This window comes from Chaetodon auriga, chromosome 12, assembly GCF_051107435.1.
Source record: "Chaetodon auriga isolate fChaAug3 chromosome 12, fChaAug3.hap1, whole genome shotgun sequence".
Classification (NCBI taxonomy): Eukaryota; Metazoa; Chordata; class Actinopteri; order Chaetodontiformes; family Chaetodontidae; genus Chaetodon; species Chaetodon auriga.
The window spans coordinates 23,884,048-23,906,291 of NC_135085.1; the positions used below are offsets into that span (position 1 = coordinate 23,884,048).

Here is a 22,244-nt window from a genome sequence, read left to right on the forward strand (position 1 = left end):
CCAATGAGAGATGGCCGCATATGTGTACATGTGTCTGTGTGTGTGTGTGTGTGTGTGTGTGTGTATTAGGGATGGACAGCTGATCTCTACCCATCTGCTTTGTGAATTGCACAAGCACGCAAGCATGGAAGTACAAATGTTTTTCCTGCCCACACAATGACAGAACGACTCGGCGGCTGTGACTCGGCTCACTTTGTTGCAGAGGGCAGAGCCTTCAAGCTTTTTAGCAGCAATCAAAGGAAAAAGAGGTTCGTCCTTTTCGTCAGGAAAGATTATTTTGTCAAAAAAAAAAAAAAAAAAAGTTGTTTCCTGATGCGAGAAGACGACTGAAGACGGTTTCACTGAGGACAGCTCAGACTAGGCTTTCGGAGACAGACAGTAAAGGCTACAAATGGGGGAGGGAAATGCAAATAACTTAATTACTGGACCTCAGGGGAGCTTGTTGTGTGATCAGGCCCGACTGAAAACAATTAGGCATCCCCTCCTGCAGTCACAAACAAGGAGGGTTTTATATCCACTGAGCTTTGGCAGATATATGAGAGGAGCTCCTGTCAGGGTTTGATTGACAGCACGAACACAGAGGAAAAGAAATAAACTTGTGTTGTCTTGACCACACCAGCATCTGAACTGACCAACACACAACAACCTTTTAAGCTAGCTAGCTAGCCACGCTCCAGAGCAGGACCAGCAAGCTCTCGGCTAAAGTGCCAGCACTGTGCTTTCACAGCCTGGGTTAAAAAGCTCCATTAGCCCGGAGGAGCTAAGACGGTTCTAAGAAAGCTTTTAGCCCTCAGCTAAGTGCAGTATGTTAGCAGTGCACTCTCCTGAGCAGCGGGACAATAGTGTTTTTTTGGGTCCCGTTTGTAGAAAAGGAGACGTTAGCTAAAAAGCTAATGTGGGTTGCAGCTCAAACTGAGTGGCTCTCAGCTGGCGAATCAGTTTGATTGAGACATAAACTAACTACTAACTAAACTTCTCCAACTGGCTCCCATGATGGCGCCATCAGGACGTCAAAATACCTAAAATATAAATTCTCCTGTTTAATCTGTTTTTAACAGATTTCATAATATAAGAATATATGCAAATACATTCCTGGAGATCATTTTGAAAAATAAAGGTTTAGGGTAGGTGGACTTTCACCCAGCTTTGTTCTTAACAAGAGGAGGGAAAACACACACACACACACCCATTCTAGAGGCTCATGTTTGAAAGCTGTGAGTGATGGAGACTTTCATTACTTGGATATGCGATCGTGACAGGCTTTGATAAACAATCATACACACAGCCGCTGTCGCAACAAGAGAGAAGAAGAGTAAGAAAGCCACAGAAAGTCAATGAGACACACACAGAGACAGCCTACTTCCTGACTGTGATTAAGTCGTGTTACTAAGCAGCTCAGTGGTAACACAGAGATCCACAGCGACACTGAGCTCGGAGCTGGTTTACTGTACGACCACAAAGCAGACGCTGACCACAGTCTCATAATCCCAGCCAGAATCAAGATGTATATCACCATACAAGCTCCATCTGCAAAGCGACACACCAGCCATTCTTGACTGTGGTGACAGTCTCATTTTTCACCGTCAGTCCTGGTGGAGTTGCTGGATTTGTGCATGCATCAGATTAAAGAACGTGAATGTTGGTCCCTGATAACTCAAGCAGAAATTCTTCTTTAGGCTGCATGTTAGCAGACAAACACAGTGTCGTTTGGACACGTTTGCTTGTGTTTCTTTTGTTTTTGGGCGGGTTGGAGGTACAAGGTATGTATCCACTAGGAGGCAGTGTCACGTTTAGAAAACTGAAGATTTAGAAGAAATCAGGAAACGGAAATCTAGCTCACCCTGGTGATCACTACGTCCATGAAACAAGCGTAACGGGACAATGACAAGCTCTGCTGGAACATCAGTGTGTACTGTGGACTGTCCTGCAGTACTGTGAGGAAATGTACACTCAAACTCTGAACACAAAAGAGGTGAGATCTGGGCCTTCCAGATCGGCTTCTCTGCAGGCATCTGCGACTCAGTTACCCATAACACCCTTCAGCAGTACGATGTTCTGCTCACTTCAAGTTCAAACTCAGGCTGTACTTCAGACAGCTGACTTCAGACTTGACGTGTAACATGTCTTTGTCTCTAGACTTGACGCTGCTCTGATTGCATCTGTGAAAAAAGGGAAGCTGTCTGTAGTTTACGAGCGTCAGATTATTTCCTGATGCATCAAATTTAATAACTTACTATGAAATGACCACACTTTGTTTCAGGTGACTCTGACCTCAGGGTAAATAAGCATTATCATGAATTTTGGCTGCAATAACCAAGACAAAACTTCTCAGTCTCCTCGCTGTCATCGTAGCGTCCTGTGGCCAAAAAGCGGTGACGAACACCACAATTAGCTCTGGTCACAGCCTACGTTTGTTCTGCAAAAGCTTGTTATGCTATTAGCTTGTATTATCTGGCTAAAGGCCCGTGCACTCTCTCCCTCTCTCTAACTCTGCCGTCACAGTGCTGGAGAATTACAGCCGCCGTCAACTCCAGCTAACCAAATTAGCACTTGTTATGCAACCTGCTAGACTTGGCTCCTAGGTCTGCTGCTTCACCCTTGCATAGCTTTCATTACAGTTTGTACATAGGAAGGCCCCGTGGACTGCTGCAAAGCTGACTGCACACATTTTGCATTCATTTTTCCCTCATTAAATCAATGCAATATCAAAATCTGAAACACAACATGTAACACAAGTTCATCATTATGCTACCTTTCAGAGATTTTGTCAAGGTCACAACATTTCCACAACACAGCAGCCCTGAGAGCCACAGCTCAAAGCAGGAAGCTGAAGCGCCTGGAAGGACGTGGTTACCTTTATTGAACCTTGACCAGTAGCTTCACATGATCGACCAGTAAAAACAGTCTTCATGGTTTCATTCATGTAAATGAAACAGACAGATGGGACACCATTTAGAGCGAGGTTTCAGATCAAACCTTAAGAGATACAACCATGAAAACGTCTGTGACTCTGAATGCACAAAGCATTAGCGATTGTTTGCTGGGCCTCCATCCAAATGTGGAATCCCATAAATCCCAAAAATTTGGTGCAAACTTCAAGCATCCTCAAGTGAACATGAATGCACAACCAACGCCTTAACGCAAGGGCTGTTTCAGACCTGCTCTTTTGTTTGTTCTTCCACTTCTTTATTTTTGTCATTTCTTATGCAGTCAATTTCAGGGATCTTGGCATGTGCTCGTATCTCCTGCACTCTGCAGCATATGTAATATGAGACTCTCACCTGTCAACATGTCAAGTGTAACCAAAGAAATTCCCTGCACATTTGATCAAAGTCTTTCCGATATATCTAAAGTGAGTGCACACACCTTTCAAGGTGTAGCTGCATCTCGGCTGCATCACCTTGTCTGCGATGTGAGCAGCCGTATCAATGGTGTTGCTGCTTTTGAAGTGCGAGAGCTCTTCTCCTCCTCTGACTGGCTTTGAAGAACCAAAAGACTCTGCTAAGATGAAATAACACCCTCTGCGCTTTGTTCGGTGCCTCTTGTGTGCTTTAAGTCATGACTGGAGATCAACAAATAGCTTTGTCTGAAAGGCACAGAAGCCTCTAAGCAAATCATCACAAACCTCATAGACCACTGGAATAACGTGCTATCAGACTATAGAAATAAAAGCTGCATATAGAACACATGTACTGCAGTTTAGAGGGGAAACCTGCTCCTGTCATATATAGTATTTTGTAAGGACATCCTCTAGATGAATTTTGCTGTGCAAATATTACAGTAATTACAGCGTTGAGGCGCTGCAGGAGGCTTTCAGAGGAGTCATGACACGGCTCCGCATCTGTGTGTGCGTGCACGTGCAACGCTAGTTAATTAGAGCACTTGGTCTCAGGAGGATCAGACCTGGAAGACGACTGTCTCTGCTTCGTGACAGGAAGCCAGGTGGTAGTGTGCGTGTCTGTGTGAGTGATAAGTTGGTGGCAGTGAGAAGAGCCAGACATAAACAAACACAGTTCAGAAGCACACACCCACACATGCACACCTTGGTAAGTACCAGTAAATGTAAAGATGAACCAGCGGAGTGGGAGTCGGGTCCCTCTGTGACTCCTGCTGCGACGAAATGACACCTGAATGGCTGTCGAAGTTTATCACTGCAGCAAAGGTTTGCATCCATATAACCTGGTCAGTGTGCACTTTTGTCACTGCATGCCAAGTAAAACATGATTAGACACAAGAAAACAGATTATAGTGCCGCATTCTGGAGATGTTTTCATGCACTGTCCGTCATTTTGCCCCTTCTTTGGTGTGTAAAGGACATTCTGTGTATCTAACTCACATGATTAACAGAAACCTGACTCAAATCACTCGTGAGAAGCACTGGCATGTTGAGACTACGCTTATTTTCAATCAGGAAACAGCATGTCTGAGCACTGGCCGGCTTGTTTGACGATGATGGTTTAAAACTGAGCATATGTGTGTCTTTAGCATGGATTCGATTGCTGAGGATAAGACCTAGTAAAAAAAAAAAAAAACTTGCTATAGAGAACTGCACAGTCAAGCCTCTGCCCTTCCTCCTCCTCCTCCTCCTCTTTCTGCTGCTGCTGCTGCTGTTGTCATTGGTCAGGGCATTATTTGAGCTCTCACGTGGTTTAGTGAATTCAAGCCACTAAGAATCTCTCACTGGGCAAGCTGCCAATCTCATGTTAAGATCTGGGACTTAAATACATTCCTGCACTCTTGCTGCAGCACTAAAAGGTAGTTTTGGCGTTGAAACGGTGTTTAAGAATATGACATTTAACTGCACAAATCACGACCCTGGCACATTTAGGACAAGTTGACCAAATTATAATAAAGCAAAACCACAAGAGAAACAATAGAAACAAGCATGCACAATGTTCGTTTCATGTTGCTGAACTGTGTAGATTCATTAACAGAAAACACCCTGAAACCTTTAGAGAAAACAAAAGCACAAAACAGACGACAGAAATCTCTCAGCGACTAAAGACAAAACGCTGACAACCTGGTGTACATGTTGCAATCCTTTTCAAAGTTCACTTTGAAAGAGCAAATAAGCTTTAAAGAGCCAAAAAATCATGAGTCCAGCCCTTAAAGATAACACAACAGAAGAGTCAGATGGCACCTGTCACGTAGGCAAACTTACATGTTCTCTGCAGTAACATACCAGCGCAACAGCAAACAGAGACAAACCAGCACAACAGCAAACAGGGACAAATTCCTGAACCTGCGCTGGCAAAGGCCGACCTGACTGTCAGACAATAAGGTTTAAGATGCACTGTATTTCTATTCTATTCTCTCAGACTTGGGCAGCATATTAAGCAACAGCGCTGCAGCTCCTCCCATGCCACGCTGCTTTCAAGTCCAAACACAATCATCAAGCAAGCACATTTTAAGCGCACGCCTCGAGAAGTGGGATTTTCTTTGATACGTGAAAGATCAGAACGTGACATTTCAGGGAATATGAAAGACATCTGGACACTCAGTGGTACAAATGGTCCACGCTGGTGAGAGTATGCACATTAAGCTTTTAACCAGCTGCCACACAGAATGCAAAGCACTAATCCTGCTCACTGAAGGAGGATATATATACACTTATTTCAGTTTCCTGGAGGCATACGTCTTTAAAGGCATATATATGTGTTACAAGAGAACTTTGTCAGTGTGTGGATACCACGATGTACTGAGTGGATTAAAACCTGACTTGTATGTTTGATGCACGTTCTCTTTTTCCAAAATAAAAAGACCCCAGGCTGCATTGACCCCCATGGAGCAGCAGGCTTTCTGTGCAGATCATGAACTGACCCCTGGGAACCATTATTAAGAAAGTAAAACTGCATTTTATCGTATGCGCTAGAAATAATACATTACTTTAAATAGTTCCCAGGATCTATTTTATCATTGTTTGCTGTTGTTGAATATTAGGAGCTAGGCATCTCTGCACATCATCCAGGGATGAGTGATGCCAAGTTCTGATAAATGAGCAGGAACCGGACCGGACGCTTCTCTTCAAAATTAAAGCAATTAATAAAAACCGGTACAAGGCTGCGAAAAACAGTCGAGTCAGACATTATAATGAATGCTGACATCACACATACTGGTTGCTTCTTTACAACTGCTACGCATTTAGTTGTACCTCTGAAAATCGGCTTACCTCAATAAACATTTCTGTTGTACAAGCCTAAATTTGATTTGGAAATTGTATTTACACAGCTTCAACACGGTGACAAGCTACTTGGTAGTAAGATGGGACGTCCCAATCTTTACCAACCACTCAATTCTTAATTTACTATAATGCTCATTTTAAAAGGAATTAGCGCTCAAACTGAATTCGTGTTTTATTTTGAAACTAACAAAACCGGAACCGTACCGGCCGGAGTTCTTCCACTTGATGCTTAAATTAATTGAGGAAGTCCGAGTAATATCAACCGGGAATAAGTCCAAAATTTCACGGTGAAAGTACTACAATATGTGTAACTTAGTCACACAAACACTTCTAAAATAAGCCAAGGCTTTAAGTTGAGGGTCGTTAAATTCTACTTTGACGACAGCACAGGACGAACACGACTGTAAGCTAACGTCGGGGTTCGCGGTTCCCACAAGCCCGCAGTTGTCGCCTCTTGATCAGGAAGGAGGTTTTAACAGCTAACTGTAAAAGTTAAACAGTAAAGTCCTATTTGGGGTATTTGTGCAGTTATCACACAGTGTTTGAACACGTTAATCAAACAACAGCACAGCAGCGTTTACTTTTTCACCCGAGACTCGAGACCTGGCGGCGGATTTGACAGATAACCGACGGAAAGTAGCGTTTTTATCCGTGTAGCTAGCGAGAATTTCGGCTAAAAACACGATGAGGTAGCGCTAGCTGTCAGTCCGTCACTTCAGCCGATAAACCTGCGCCCGTTAATATTCCACCAAAATGGATAAAACAGCGGACACTTTAAATTAACCTGCGCGATGAAACAGGTCGATTCTAACGTTATTTCCCGGGTTTAACGAGTTAACCCTGTCATACATTTCCACCACTCCATACAAGTATCACAACGGTTAAGTCACGGCGCTGCAAGAGCGAGCAAATGCGCCAAAAAGTAGAATAATCTCGGTTTAAGAGGACACTTTCCACAAGCCCTCACAGAAATATTATGCGCTTTCTGTCGGGGGTGGGATTGAAGGAGTAATTGGGGGCGGGGGGTCGACAGAATTCCAGGAAACTTACCTGAGAGTTGAGGAGCCGCCGGTGCGAGCCGAGCGGGGTGAGGCTGTCGGTGCTGCCGGTCAGCGGGACGGAGCGGCGGCGGCGTCCGGGTCCGGGGCCGCCATGTTCCTCTGGCTCAGAGGCTCCTCGGCTGTTTATCTTTACCAGCGGACCCCCCCCCCCCTCCTCCTCCTCCACCTCCTCCTCCACCACCACAACCACACTGCAGAGCTGGCTGCCTCTCCACCAGCACACTGACAGCTCCTTAACGAGCTAAGATCAACTAAAATAAGCTTTGAAGTCTTAAAGTATTACAGCCTTACAGCAAAATATGAATATTCCTAATCATATATTCAAATATATGTTGTTCTCACTGATGCAAAGTGACCTTATTCTACTTTTCAGTGCTTTTATTCCACTTGCATAATGTTTAAATGAGAATTTGAAGGAAGTTACTGGTGTTTTCATGTACTAAATGTGTTAATACATTAAAATGTCCCTGTAAGGTTTCCACATGTGCATCCAGCTGTCACTGTCTACATATTGACCCTTTTCTAGAGGAAATTGTGTTTCTAATGCAATTTCTCTCTCAATATATGCCTCTATATCCGCTCAAAGTCTAGCAGCTCATTTATTATTGTCATTTATTGCTATTAATCAACAGGAATACTGTGCAAATAACCAGATTTTGCTTACAATCAGTAGTTTTTGGCCATAAATTAAAAGGCACCCATGATTTTCACAGCGTCTGTGCAAATCATGGGTGAATAATAACCGTACTTCACAGTTTGGTGTATTCTCATATGGCTGTAGCCTGTGGTGGTAAAGGAACATGTCTGTGTGGTCTGGGAGGTCTTACAGCATCTCTGCTGAAGTTCAGCCATGTTTGCTTTTGCATGTCTCGTCTTTCAAAAGCGCTGCATGATTTCATGCGCCTTGGTTCTTTATTAAAAGTGGTGAAGTCACCTATCAGCTCCACAATGAGTTGTTCGTGTAGAAAAACTCGCAGATGACAGGAAAAGCTCTTCCCAGATTTATGAAAAAAGTCCACAAACAGTGAAACGACATCAGAGCTGTTAGTCAATATGAAAACAAACCAGACTCACTGAAGGTCAAAAGTTCATGCAAAAAGATCTGATTATTAGTCAGCATGATTTAGATGAGAGTACCATATATTCAGCTTTAAGTGGTAAACTTCATTATTCATGTGGTTTATAGTTGATACATACACATGACCATAAATTATCCCTCTATATGATCTAATAATTATCACAAAAGCACAATAATTCTCATTCAAGGCCAGAAAAATACAATCGCACTCAGCAACACAGAATACTATCATCATTCAGGACTGTTCAGTCTGTTCCAACACATTCACATTCTTGACATTTATTGCTTTAAACAAACTGAAGATATCTGACATGTTGCAATAAACTATGAGCAAATTATAAATTACTGTTTATCTCCCAATAAAGTTAGCAGATACTGCCACCTAGTGGCTGCCTGACAGTTTGCGCAGCATTTCGAGAACACATGCTTCATTATGGAGCCTGAAAGGGCAAAGAGATCAGATTTAAGTTCTACCAAGCTGATGAAAAACTGTGAACAGTGGTCTGGATAGAAATATAAAACTCATTATGTAAAAGCATCTATCACCTGTACAATCAATCTTCAACGCTTTGTCAGTGCATTAAGAGTGTTTTTACCCAGAAAAACTGTCCTGCAAAGGCTACATCTGTCAAATGGATTCTGTGTACCAAACTCCACTGATAAAATCATTATTTCATGAACCAAACAGCTTCTTAGGATTCTGTTCTGGATGGTTTGGTTCAAGGCCATGATTGGTGTCTGCAAATTTCAGTGAAGGCAGCAAGAAGTCAACATAAATACCCTCTAAGAGGCTAAACTGAAGGGGAAGAAAACCTCTTTTAAATGAAAGTTTAATTCAGGCAGATGGGGGCGCTGCGGCACTCTGATCACACTGTAGGACGGAGCAGATCGTCCATTCTGCTACGGGCAAAATTCAGCTGACCTTCAGACAAATCTTGTTAAACTTTGACACAGACTGCTGATTCCCCATTTGCATACCTCCCAATCAATTTAAGGCATTCGACCATACGCATTACGCCAAAAGGAAATATTTTCAGAAAAATTATGTCTGTCGGCTGCATGGATTTTCATCATCTTGGCCAAAAGGTCGATTAGAGTGCGTTTCTCCTCAGATTTCACAGGTTACTCTTCCATTTGTTGTTGTGTGAAGACTCATTCACTGAGGAGAAAAGGAGTTGATGTTTGTTCAGTCAGTTTCTAATTCATGGACCTTTAACTTTAAACACATGTATGTCTGTTTTGGTTGAACTGACGCTTTGACAAATTTAAATTGTTACCGATGCTGTATTTTTTGCAGCGGTAGTACGAGATGACCTACCCAGGCTGATCTTGCCTTCTTTCTCCAGTTTCTTCAAGTGATGGACCAGGTTCACATTAGCGGCTTGGTGCAGGTATTCAGGAGTGTCCTGGAAGAGAAGCGACGAGAAGCATCGGCCATTTTTCTCAGAACAAAAACAAAGACAGCTCCTGACTTTGACCACCTTCATGTACACAGACACATGGCTCGTGTTATAGCTTACAGGCAGCATATTCCCAGAAATCCTTTTTGTTTAACCAGAAACAGCCGCCCACGCTCTCGCCAAGGCCACCAGACTCCATTTACAGAAACAGTAATTTTAGAATCGCAAAACACACTTCATTCAAAGTCGACAGAAACCAAATTAAAACCTTCTTGTTTTGTCCTTACGCAGATGTTGAACTTCAACAGATTGTCCTGGCAAAAAAAAATAATTGCTGGATAAAAGAAACCACTAAACCAGCTTATCTGGAGCTGCAGAGATTTTAATTCGGTGAAGGTGTACTCCACTGCTGGTCTGAGCTTCACGTCACATCAGAGTAACAGATGGTTTCGTTCTGACCTTATAGACGATCTTGACGAGCTCCATGGAGGTGAAAGGCTTTCCTGCTCCGTCCTGAATGGCTGCCAGGATCTGCTGCTCTCTTTGGTCCCGGTGGCTGATGTAGTGTCTGATCTTAAAGCCAGCCTCCTGAACCACAGGGCCGTGACCTACACAGAGAACAGCAGCAGAGTTTTGTCCAAACATCTGAATGACTTTAACGTCAAGCATCATTCTTCTTATGGACACCTGTGCTGGACATCAGGGAAGTGGAGGGCCACAATTTTAAGTGGTAATAATGTTTATTGTATCTTTATTTTACATTTCATCTTATAATTTCATCACGCTGTGCTCCGCCCTTACCAGCACACTCTCACTCACCGGGATAGATGAGGTCGGCCTGAGAGTCCAGCAGGATCTTCAGAGACTTCATGTAGTCGTGGAGATCCTCGAACACAGCGGTGCCTTCGCCCAGGATGCAGTCTCCAGAGAAGAGCGCTCGCTCCTCCTCCAACAGCAAGGCCATGTGGTCGTCCGTGTGGCCCGGCGTGAACAGCACTCTGATGAAAGAAGAGATATCAAACATGGCTCTGAGTGTGATAAGCTTCAGATATTAGCCATGATACTGTGAATTAAGTTGCTCATATGTATGCCAGTTTAAAATGCATACAACTTTAACACAAACTGAACTGACTTGAGCGTGGCCCCCTCCGTCTGGACAACATCTCCATCTTTTAGGTAAGTATAGCTTTTGTTTCCCGCTGTCTCGCTGACTGGGCTGGAGCGTGGCAGTTTGCTGACTCGGACTTCAGAACCTGCAAGAGGGAAAACAGGAATACCGGAATATTAAATATGTTTGTGCTACTACATCCTGAGGGATTCAAACCTGGATGGATTATGGATCCACACATATACTGTCCTCACCAGTGATGTCCCTGAAGATGTCTTCCACACCGCCGGTGTGGTCGTGATGCCAGTGCGTGATGATGATCTCCTGGATGCTGGTGTTGAACTGCTTCAGTGCCTGTTTCAGATGGCTGATGTATTCAGGCACAGCAGGCTCTCCCGTGTCTATCAGCACCCGCCTGCAATATAATCACACGTTATACAGTAAACATATTCATAGGTTCAGTATGTTTGTACTGTGTACTACGTATATTTTTACAAGAAAGACTGCCATCTTAATATCTTAACAATTTTAAAATGGTCTCTAAATGAAAAAATCTAAATATTTCCTCTGTTGATTATATGCCGAAATGACTAGTGGATCCTGGCAATTCGGAATTCATTATCAGTATTGGTCTACACGCGACGTTTTTTAGCCCACAAACAAAGAAACGTAAATTTAGAAAATTTGAATGGAGTTTGGCGGGACGTCCTTTTCATCGAGCTAACGGGGCATAATGACGGCTAACGTTAGCTGAACATAAAACTGTAACGTTTCTGATCAAATGGTCGTTTCCTGCTGCAGATCATCTGAACAGAAGACGTCAATAAACCTCATTTTGTGACGCCAACGTTAGCTCGACCTGTATCAGTCACCTGTCGCCAGTGCCGACCAGGTAAGTGTTGGTTCCCTGCAGGGTCATCGGTCCCGGGTTGCAGCCCAAAACCCGAACAACTCTGGCAGACAGCTGCTCAATCCGAGGAATGATTGCACTCATAGCCGGAGCCGATGAAAGCTACAGGGAGAAAGTAAATATCACGCGGAGGTAAAAGGCCAAGAAAAGCCCGTCGGACATGACATACACGGAATCTGCACGTGAACATTGTTTACTTCCTGTATGTCGACTCAGCCTTCAAAATAAAAGCATCGTTTCAACCGCGCTGTCGCAGTAGCAGCAGTGGTTATATTTTATTTCAGTTAATGGTGTTTTCATAGCAGAGCCTCTAATAAACGCTACATACAGACTTCTATATTTCTTGCATATAATTGCTTTATTCTTTTCACATCACTAGTTTATTTCTTGAGCCCTTAGTTTTCAGATAGCTTCTTAATATTGAATTCTTTGTGTTTTCTCAGCTAAATTATCTTGTTTTCACTGCTGCAACCACTAATGATGTTTTGCCTTCCATCTGTCCGTCTTTTTTTTTCCATTTTGCTTCTTTTTCACGTGATTACTGTCGCCTCATCAATGGTGAAGCGCTCTAATGAAGTTTTATGTCCCTTTGTCTTACTTTATGTGGATTGTGTATTTGTATATTTCGCCGATTCAAGTGTGTACATTGATTTTAACCTTAATTTGTTCACTGTGTAAACTTCTGTTCCCACATCTGTTTCACTCAAGTAAAATGAATACATTACTTTCACATTAGTGACATATGAGTTCCCTGTACAAATTCTTTCTCACAATTAAATGAATAAATGCATTGAGTTAGTGCTCCTACACAAGCAAACGCTGCTCCAGACAGCCTGGTAACAACTGAATAGGGCCATTAGCAGATATTTACTGAGTATCTGTCACAGTAAATGTCATCTGACCACACAAAATGCCAGTAGCACATCGTGAACACTAGGTGGGGCCATTGAGTCAGCTCTCACCTCATGAACTACACTGAGGCCCTTTAAAAACATGAAGAGGCCTTGGATTATCAGCATTTCACAGAGTGAGCGTTTTATTACTTGGTAATGATAATGACGCTTGCCAGCTCCTCACAGTTCACCTCAAATATCAAAGCTATCTGGCTTAATGACTGCTGTTATTGTCCTCATTAATCCTGAGTGTTTAAATGGGTGTTTTTATTACACCTCAAACAGAGGAAATCAAAATCATTAAAAGCCGTTTAACCACATAAAACTACCAAGTGAATGGCCGCTGCTCTGTATCTGATCCTGACCTCTGAGCTCTCCATGAGGAGGTTAATGAAATATTGCATAATTATTTTTAGAACTAATCTAAGGAAGGTTTTAGGAGTACTACAGGCCTGATGAAAACGCCATCACAATATCACAAAACATCCTGTTTTCTTTCATTAAGATTAATCAATTAATTAGTTTGTTGGACAGTACAAGCATATCAGGAACCTTTAAGCTCCTCTGAGAGGTTCATCAGCGTATTGCTTCATTTACTTTCTCTGTTGGTTCATTTTAAAGTGTTTGATGAACTGATGAAAAACTGACAATCTGACTGTGTTGCAGGTTATGTTCATCAGTTAATGTCGACCACATGCAGACCTGTGCAGCCATTTATTTAAGTTCAACAAACAGTGAAGGACCCTGCTGTCTACGACCAGCGACGAGATCCCAATCACCACTGAAATGGTTTCTTAAACAGTCGGATGAGTCTGACGAATGATAATCAGAAAAAGTGCTGGTCAACAATAACTTGCACTACAAGTACTGCTGGAGTTTTGACGTCTTACCATAAAAATGGACTTAAAAACAACTGTTTCGTACATTCTCCTCATTTAATCAGCTATCCCAGGGTCTTTTCAGATTGACAGACAGACCAATCAAGGTAGCGGTTCAGGAAACGTCCTGCTTGTTCTTGTCAAACATCTGAAGGGTGAGCTATGGTCAGTGCTGCCATCCTGTGGGCTTTATGTGTCTGAAGGAGACAATGAGTTAAAGCATGAAAGTAAAGTTTTCCTCACTGCACAGGAAGTACAGCCACGAGTACTCATTTACTGAATTCTCATGGAATTGTTGGGCTATTCATGATCGGTCTTGCCTTTTCATGTTGAAAAACTCCAGCAATGGGCTTCATTGCGATCTGTAATTTTTACAGCGAGACCAAAACACAATTAAAACAGCATTTCAAGAGCTTCTCACTTCCTTACGTTACAGTCGGACCATCCGTGCTGCCGACAGCCTCCCCTTCGTTTTCTATAATGAGCGTTGAATCTGTAACACGGAGCATGACGGGATCACAAGTTGGAGGCAAATGTGGGCGGCACGACATGCAAAGTTGCAACCTGTAAGGGACAGAAAACACACCACAGAAACCAATTACACCTGAGATTTGTTTTGTGTTTGAGGTAAGCGAGTGTGAATTGCAGTTATTTCACTGCTAAAACACAACTCCATTCGGTCACAGTTGCTGCACCGAGCGTCTTCACGTGAATGATGAGGAACAGTCATTAACAAGACAAAAATCAATGGTGCACTCAGACACATTCGTCTCAGCTGGAACCTTTAATCTGATGTATTTCCTGTTGAAACAGGATCTTTGGTCAGGACGTAATGTCGTGAGGGATCATTCAGAATTGTAAAACAATCAGATGTCAGCGAGGGAGCAGAGGGCAGTTTGATGTTTTACTCCACCTGTAAAAAACCCTTTCAGTCATATTTGATTCCGCACTGAACTGACAAATAAATCAGAGCGTTAATCAAGTTTCCAACTCCGCATCGTGTGCAGTTTCACAACAATCCTCCGGATCGCTGACCTGGACAAAGTCATCCACGCCTTTATATTCTCCTCCTCTTTGTGTTTTAGCATCACTCAGATTTCTTCATCCTGTCTCCAGCTGGATCAAAACGCTGAAGCAAGGCTTTTAACAAGGTCAAATAAGATGGAGCACATTATTCCCCATCTCAACTCCCTCCACGAGCTCCACCAGCTGTAAAACTCTGCTGTTTGTCAAAGCACTTATTGTTTCGCTCTTGCTAACATTTCGGAGTTCCTGTTGTCAGACACGCCAAGACCTGAAATCCTCTCCCCAGTCGAAGGGTAAACGTTCCTCTAAAATGTTCCTTTTCCCTCTGTGTTGTCAAGCTTTTTGGATCAACTGTGTTGAGTTTAGTTCACGTTGATATGAGCACAGAGTTGATGAGGAGGGATTGTTTATGAATTTGCTTCATTTGTTGGGTTTATGTTTTAACCTCTAGAGCTGAAAAATGAAGCGTCAAAAGCTGCAGTTCCTCAGTTGGCCACTTGAGGCTGGCTCCAAAACGAGTCATTCCCCATAGACCCCCATATTATAATGCTCAACTTTACAACAGAAATAAACATGTTTACAGTCTGGTTTCCCGACTCATGACAACATACGGGGGTGAAGTTTTCTAAAACTTACTCATTTAAATCATATTAAGGCTTAAAGTTCTGCACAATTATGGGCATGGCTGCTTTGAGTGACAGCCAGCCATTAGGTTCAGGAACCAGGCTTTGTCCAACCTGCCTCAGCCCCACCCACGCTCCACCTCTTTGCCCATTTCTTGATTAGCCTGGAGTTTGGTGGAGTCGGCCACGCTCACTGAGCTTCACAATAGCTCTTCACAAACCTGTGGGTGACATCATGGAGACTCCATGTTTTATTCAGACTCTTGTTTTATTTCTTGAACAACTGGTTAAAATGATGTAAAAAAAAAAAAAAAAAAAAAAAAAAAAAAAGGGTGTTTTTCGTTTCACTACCACTTAAATGCATAAATATTTGATTTAATTGCTTTTTACCTCTTATGCAGAAATTACTGGTGACTTCCTCTAAAATCTATCAACTGCAGTAATTTATGAGGAAAAACACAACACTATTAGTCCTTTTCCTGGGTTCACAGCCAGTATTCCTGCATGCATTACGACACCAGATCGATGCAGCCAAATGAAGCCATGAAGTGGATCGAGACGCAGCGGTAAATCGCCTGATGGGGACCCACACATCCTCCTTAATGCCTTGTTTGATATTTGTCTCCAATAAATTGTGACCTATAAAATGGGTGTAAAAGAGGGGAGAACTCAGCCCTCTATAATATTTACAGGTAGAATAGATGGAGGGGAAAGCAGAGAGACATTATTTCCCTAAATGAAATAGATCCTGACATCTGGGCGTCCAAGGGCCCCATCCTCCTCTCTCACTCTCTCTCTCTTTGTAATTACACGACATAATGGTGGTGCAGTCGGCCCGTAATCTCCCATTATAATCAGTCTCGGCTGCCTCCACTCGCTCTCCACCACGGCTTCTAATTCAATATAAATGTAAATGACTGGGGGAGAGGGAGAAGGAGGGAGGGGAGGTCAGGGACAGTAAATGTGGAGTCTGATCTTCACACAAATCCGTACTTATATTTACTAGAAGTCGTGTATGTCTTTATAATAATATGTACAAATTGAATGTGGACTGTGAGGACTGTAGACTGTTGGTGTGGTCTAACCAGGCAGTGTGATGCCATTAAACATTCATTTGTAATCATAATGGGCAAAACTTGATTGTATTCTCAAACAAAACTCTAACCTTAACGGGTTCAGTCACCTAAATAATAAAAAATAATTTCCCCGCTTTCTTTTGTACTTCTAACGGATTCTATCAGTGCGGATGATTTTGGTTTTATTTGTTCAGGTTTTGAGATATTTGCCTCTGAAATTTCTGCCTCCAACTGAACACAATGGAGGTGAAAATTAATTAGATTTGACAAATTCAATGACAAAAAAGTGACAGCATCAGTTGTTTGTTCAAATGCTTAAAAGGACCAAGGAAGTCGTGAGGAGCCTCATTGAAATAATGCAGTCCCTTGTCCCTTACCCTGACCTCAACCATCAACTTAATGCCCAACCCTTCCCCGAACCCAAATCTAAACCGAATTCTAACTAACAGCCCTTATGAGGACCAACTAAAATGTCCTCACGCTGTTGGTTAAAAACCTGGTCCTCACTATGTACAAGTACAAGTACATACACACACACGCACACACACAAAGCTTCCACACTTTATTCTTCAAGTCATCAAAAAGAAACCAACAACAAGACACATTAAAAAATACTTAGCAAACTAGGAACTAAGGTCCCGCCTCTCACTGGGCAGATAGCCAATCATACTGCAGGGTAATGGCGACAGACTTCATTGGTAGCTTGTGCCACCTCCGGCAGACGTCCCTGGTCTGAGTTTAAGATGTAAGGCCGGGGTTTTCACTCAGTCACCCATCAGCAGTCAGCAGTAGTGTCTTTCAGCTCTGACCATGATGCCTTTCTTCAGCCTTTATCAAGAAGTCTTAGTATTTCAAAGCTGAATGAATACTTGACACAGTCTTGTCAAAGACACCTCTGGTGGAGGTCCAGATGTAGAGTCCACCTGTTGGTAGCAGCACCGCAGCGCTTCACAGACATATTGTAAGTGATAGTTCAGTATTGTGTTTGGAGTCCTCTTGAGTTCCGTGTTAACATTTATTCATTGACATCATGGTATCAGCGACAATGGGAAGATCTGACCCTTACCTGAACAAAAGCTGTCGTGTTCACGTTCTTTCATTCACTGTGAGAAACACTGAACTCCAAGTATAAATCCAACTTTAACTTAACTAAACCTTAAGTACAGAGGTGAGAACGCTCTTGCTTGAGGACTTGCTGTGTCGGATACTTTGAAACTTGAAACAGCTGAATCTAAGATTGTAATGCAGTAAAGATCATAAAATGTCCTTTATCACGTGAAATTTTGTACTTTTACTGTTTAATTAATGTTGTATCCCTGGCAGACTGTATTATTATGAAAAAAAAACTTTACTCTTATAACTCTTATAACAACTGCCATTAAAGACAGCCTTATTATGGCTCACTCCTAAGTGAGAAATATTGAGGAATTTCAGATAGCATTTTTTTCCCCCATAATTAATTCATATAATATTGCATTTTGGAATGAAGCCCTTCATCTGTCATGTGGGCTTTCACAAAAGATGATATCAAGTTAATATAAAATTCAACTCATATAAAAGATCCTACTGAACATGGCACCTTTGATACCTGCAAAGTAACTCTGAAAAATCTCATCGCAGCTTCAGTCTGCGGTGAGAAATGAGGCAATATGTTACTAAACTGTATGGCAATTCATAATTCAAAATCCTGCGTAATTAACTTTCTTCTCCGGAGCCTTAATGTGATACCAAATTAAATAAGTGAGAGAGAGAAGCGGGAAAAATATCAATTTAGAGGACGGGAGTAAGCTTGTGTGTGAGCAGGAGCGGCAAAGCGAGGTTATGATTTTAATTTTGTTGTAGTTGACTCCTCCAGGAAGTCACAAAGCATTTAAGGCTCGGGAAGAAACGTGTCCAACCATGTCCAAAGGAAAGGGTGTTTGTACCTGTTCCAAATGACCACGCTCGGCAGAGGCTGGAAAACCTGCCATCACAGAGGAGGGTGAGACACGATGGACTGTAAGTCGGGAAAAGAACGTGAGACAATCGAGCTTGTCGGGGGAGGGGCTTCAGAGGCGAGCACACTCAACAAAAGGAAGTTTTAACCTGTGATTCATTACAAAGCAAAAAAGTTATGGAATTGTGGACTGTCAGAAAAGTGGTTTTCGGAGTTCACTCCTGAGTCCTTGAAGCTGTGAAACCTCATATCAGTTACAGTAAATAAACACTTCTTTTGAACTCAGTGTCAGATTCAGCCCCTCCCCGCTGAGGGTCATGAATGCTAGCTGTGCCAATTAGAAACATTTCCACATGAGGGATCAAAACATAATACGGTAAAAGAAACAATGGTCGATTATAAACTGAAGATTTCTGGTGGATACAGCGTACAGATTCGAGTAAGTTTAACTCAGAGTAGATTAACAGAAATAAAAACTAAAAAAGAAGTGAAAAGTTGTGACAATGTGAAATAATGTTACTCTAACTTGAAGTTAACAGGAAAAAGTCAAAGCCAAAACAAAAGAAATGAAGTTAAATTGAATAAAAAATCAGTTTGCTCCCTTGAAATTTTGACTTTCCTCAAGCTTTTCTCTTTTCACACTGCAGATAATTTGTCTGGCACTTCGTTTGAAGAACACTGAGCCAGGTGAACAGGTGGAAATTATGCATCTCTTTGCTGAACTTTGCTGCTTCGAGTCATTTTGTTGATTTCAGTGCAAAGGTTGGTAGACGCTGACATTCCAGTCCAAATGAACTTCATTAAGAAGTGAATGCATAACCGATGATGTTCTGAGCTGATTCAGCTCATTCACTTGCTGCTTTCATAGAAAAAAAGGCGCGGCGTGTAGCGCTGATAGCTCAGCAGCCACCTATCTGCAACAAAATATGCCTGCCAGCACCTTTAAGCTCACTAATTAACATGTAACATCTTTAATCCGTGCAAAAACTTCAGTGTAAAAACAACACATTTTGGTTTGTGCCATACTGTTTCTTGGCTGGGACCAGTAACTTCTTGGAAACTCCACCGGTTGTCTGGCAGCTGCTCTCGGCCAAGAAATAGTCTGGCACATGAGCTCGTGTGACTGTAAAATGTCATTTTTACACTTCATGTGAGTTATAAAGCATTTAGTGAGCTTTAGAGGTGCTGGTAGGTGGATTTTGTTACCTGTGGACAGAGCCAGGCTGGCTGTTTCACCCCGTTTCCATTCTTTATGCTAAGCTAAGCTAACAGGCTGTTGGTGGTAGCTTCATACAAATACGTGTTCAAAGATTTGTTCATACAAGCACTGAACGCCTCCAGCAAAAGGAGACGTGATCGCTAAAGGTTTGTGAATGCAAGTGTGTGTGTGTGCTTGTATTATTACGCTGTCAGAGTGTGTGTGTGTGTGTGTGTGTGTGTGTGTGTGTGCAGGTGCAACATTCCCCCAGGTGAACATTCAGCAGCACCTGTAAAGGCGTGATCATTTGTGTTTGCATATTTACCCCTGTGGCACAAAAATGGTACCTGAATGCGTGTTTGTGTTTGTGTGTGTGTGTGTGTGTGTGTGTGTGTGTGTGTGTGTGTGTGTCAACATGCTGGGAATACCTCCAAATGAAACACAAGGCTGTACGTGAGCGACACAAGTTCCCTCTGGACTAAATTAAGGCGACTCTCCTCCGACATGCTGACTCATTATGAACCGACAGGCAGGCAGACAGTACAGACCTGAACAGAGCCAATGGAGTCAAAGACGAGGAGGAGAGCACACTGCAGCCACAAACTAACCACTTAGCTTAAAACGCTTGGCTGTTAAATTCAGGCTTTTGATCGCACCAAAGTGCACAATGGAAACCTTGATCACGATGGCAGTCAGCTGCTGGACAAACCTCTCTGCTGTGAACGCTGAATGTTGTGGGTCTGCACACCGACTCACTCATTTTTATTTTGACTCAGTCCCACATACACCGTCCTGCTGCCCTCAATATCCACTGGAGCAACAGATGTGTATTAATCCACCGCTGAAAATAGTCCCCAACAAACTTTCACTGAAACCGACTGTGCAGCTGTTTTACAAAATGAATCAGCCTTTTAAAATATGAAACTATATTTTTCTGACCAATCTTTAAAGACTGAATCTTCAGGTGGAACCAAGGGGCTTGAAGCTGAGACCCACAGACATGCAGGGAATTCGGGAAAGTCTTGACATGAATATAGAACACAACACACTCCCCCTCCACTTAAAAATGTGTTTGTCTTCTCGTTCCTACAGGTGAATGTTTGAAAACGGACTTTTCATTAAAGGAGGCGTCTCATGTGAAGAAGTTAAACTTTTGAAATGACACGTTTGAGTCAGAGTACACAGTTTTACGTACATCTTAAAATATGGCTGCAGTGGATCTTTAAAGCTGCATACATTCTTAAAACAACAGTTTAAACTCAGCACCAAATACTAAACACCATCGTGAGCGTGTAGATTAGGATTCACGGTATTGGTTATATTGTAGTGCACAAACTAAAAAGGAGACAAGCTTCCCGTCTCCATCCAGCGACACTCGGACTTAGAATACAAGTAAATCCAAAAGAATAGCAGTGACATCTTATGGCCAGTTGGGATAAAGCAGACAGACAGACAGACAGACAGACAGACAGACAGGACAGTGAGCTGGTGTCTAACACTGTCTGATTTGGCGGCCGGCCAACTAGGGGAAAGCTGTCAGACACTGGCAGGAAGCTGCTGATTAATCTGAGCAGTGATGGAGAAAAAAATCCTGAGAGAGCTGGGAGGCAGCGTGTGTGTGTGTGTGTGTGTGTGTGTGTGTGTGTGTGTGAGAGAGAGAGAAAGAGAAAGAGAAGAGAAAGAGAAGAGAGAGAGTGAGAGGAAGGCAGCAAACTATGACAAGGTGTGACAAAAGGGAGAAAGAGGAAGGAAGAGCCATTTGTTATGTTGTAGAAATTTCGTATTATTTTTGTTCGACGGATTTGGCCGCACTGCTCATCCAACATTCATGCCAATAAAGCAAATTGAATAAAGAGAGAACAGGAGCGAAAGAGGAAATTAAGGACGGAGCAGATGGGGCAGAAAGACAGAGAAGGAAAGAAGGACAGAAGGAAGACATCAATAAAGAGACGCAGAGGTGTGAGACACAAAGGGGAGAATATTTGGAGCGCAGGGGGAAAAGTGGACGGCAGGTGCTGGAAAAGGTGCACGAGGACGAGTGGGAGAGCGACAGGAGGTTTCGGCATACATCCAGCCACCAAGCAACACTTATTTTGACAACACGTCAACAAAAAAAAAAGAGATTTGCACTCGTCGCCCTGCCGCCCACGCTGGATTTGGGTGGAAAACAGGAGGAGCGACAGGAAACGAGCTGCAGATGCTGAAATTCTGTGGACGGTTTGGCTGTTTAGACGCAGCATTTCTGACATTTTTGGTGGCGTCATCCATCCATTCAGTGTCCCCCGATTATTCAGGTCACAGCATCAGGAAGTCCAGGCGTCCTTTTCCTCCATCGGGGCGATCGTGCCGCCTTCTCAGGTCACATGACACACTGCCACCCTAACCCTAACCCAAACCTAACCCATGTAAACACTTCAGCTCCTTCCAGATGTTCAGAGCCCTCAGCTCACCTGTAAACCTGACGGCCTCCTCCACAGCTGAATTAAAATCCAAATCTACGTCAGATGAAACGTCTTAAATCACGGCGAAACGTGCTTCTTGTCTGACGCACTTTATCGTCTCGCCAGGCTGTTTCTATGAGAGAACATTTCACTTGTTTCAAGCTCTTTTGTCCTTAATTATCTTAATAAGATACAACTTTTTACTGAGATAATTAGTGTTGCTTGAAATTATAATTTACAGAAGAAGTACAAACCAGTTTTGAACTGAAGTCAGAATCTCTTTGTATCCAGGCCAGTGTGCTTGTTTTTAGTTTGGCTGCACTTCCTTTAAGATAACTGAGGCTTCTTTGAGACGAGATCTGAAAAGAAATGTTCCTGTTCTGCTGGCAGATCGTTTGTTTATTTTAAGTAATATTCCTCCATTTCAGTGCTTAT

The 22,244-nt window shown here is 42.7% G+C and overlaps 2 protein-coding genes across 2 annotated transcripts in view; both read right to left on the reverse strand.

Annotated features, from left to right (window-relative positions):
* The window catches only part of LOC143329190 (nuclear receptor coactivator 2-like), a 44,887-nt gene extending 37,538 nt beyond the window's left edge, over positions 1-7,349 (reverse strand). Inside the window, exon 1 of the mRNA XM_076744974.1 lies at positions 7,232-7,349. The gene's annotated coding sequence lies outside the window, so the exon portion shown is untranslated. The remainder of the gene's footprint in view (positions 1-7,231) is intronic.
* A 980-nt stretch (positions 7,350-8,329) lies between these two features.
* On the reverse strand, positions 8,330-11,944 carry lactb2 (lactamase, beta 2). The gene is made up of 7 exons (XM_076746031.1): positions 11,701-11,944; positions 11,083-11,243; positions 10,853-10,973; positions 10,540-10,718; positions 10,180-10,328; positions 9,639-9,726; positions 8,330-9,479 (listed from the first exon to the last, which is right to left on the reverse strand). The coding sequence occupies exons 1-7, from the start codon at positions 11,820-11,822 to the stop codon at positions 9,436-9,438; spliced, it is 864 nt and encodes a 287-aa protein (XP_076602146.1). The 5' UTR covers positions 11,823-11,944; the 3' UTR covers positions 8,330-9,435.
* Between the last annotated feature and the right edge of the window lie 10,300 nt (positions 11,945-22,244).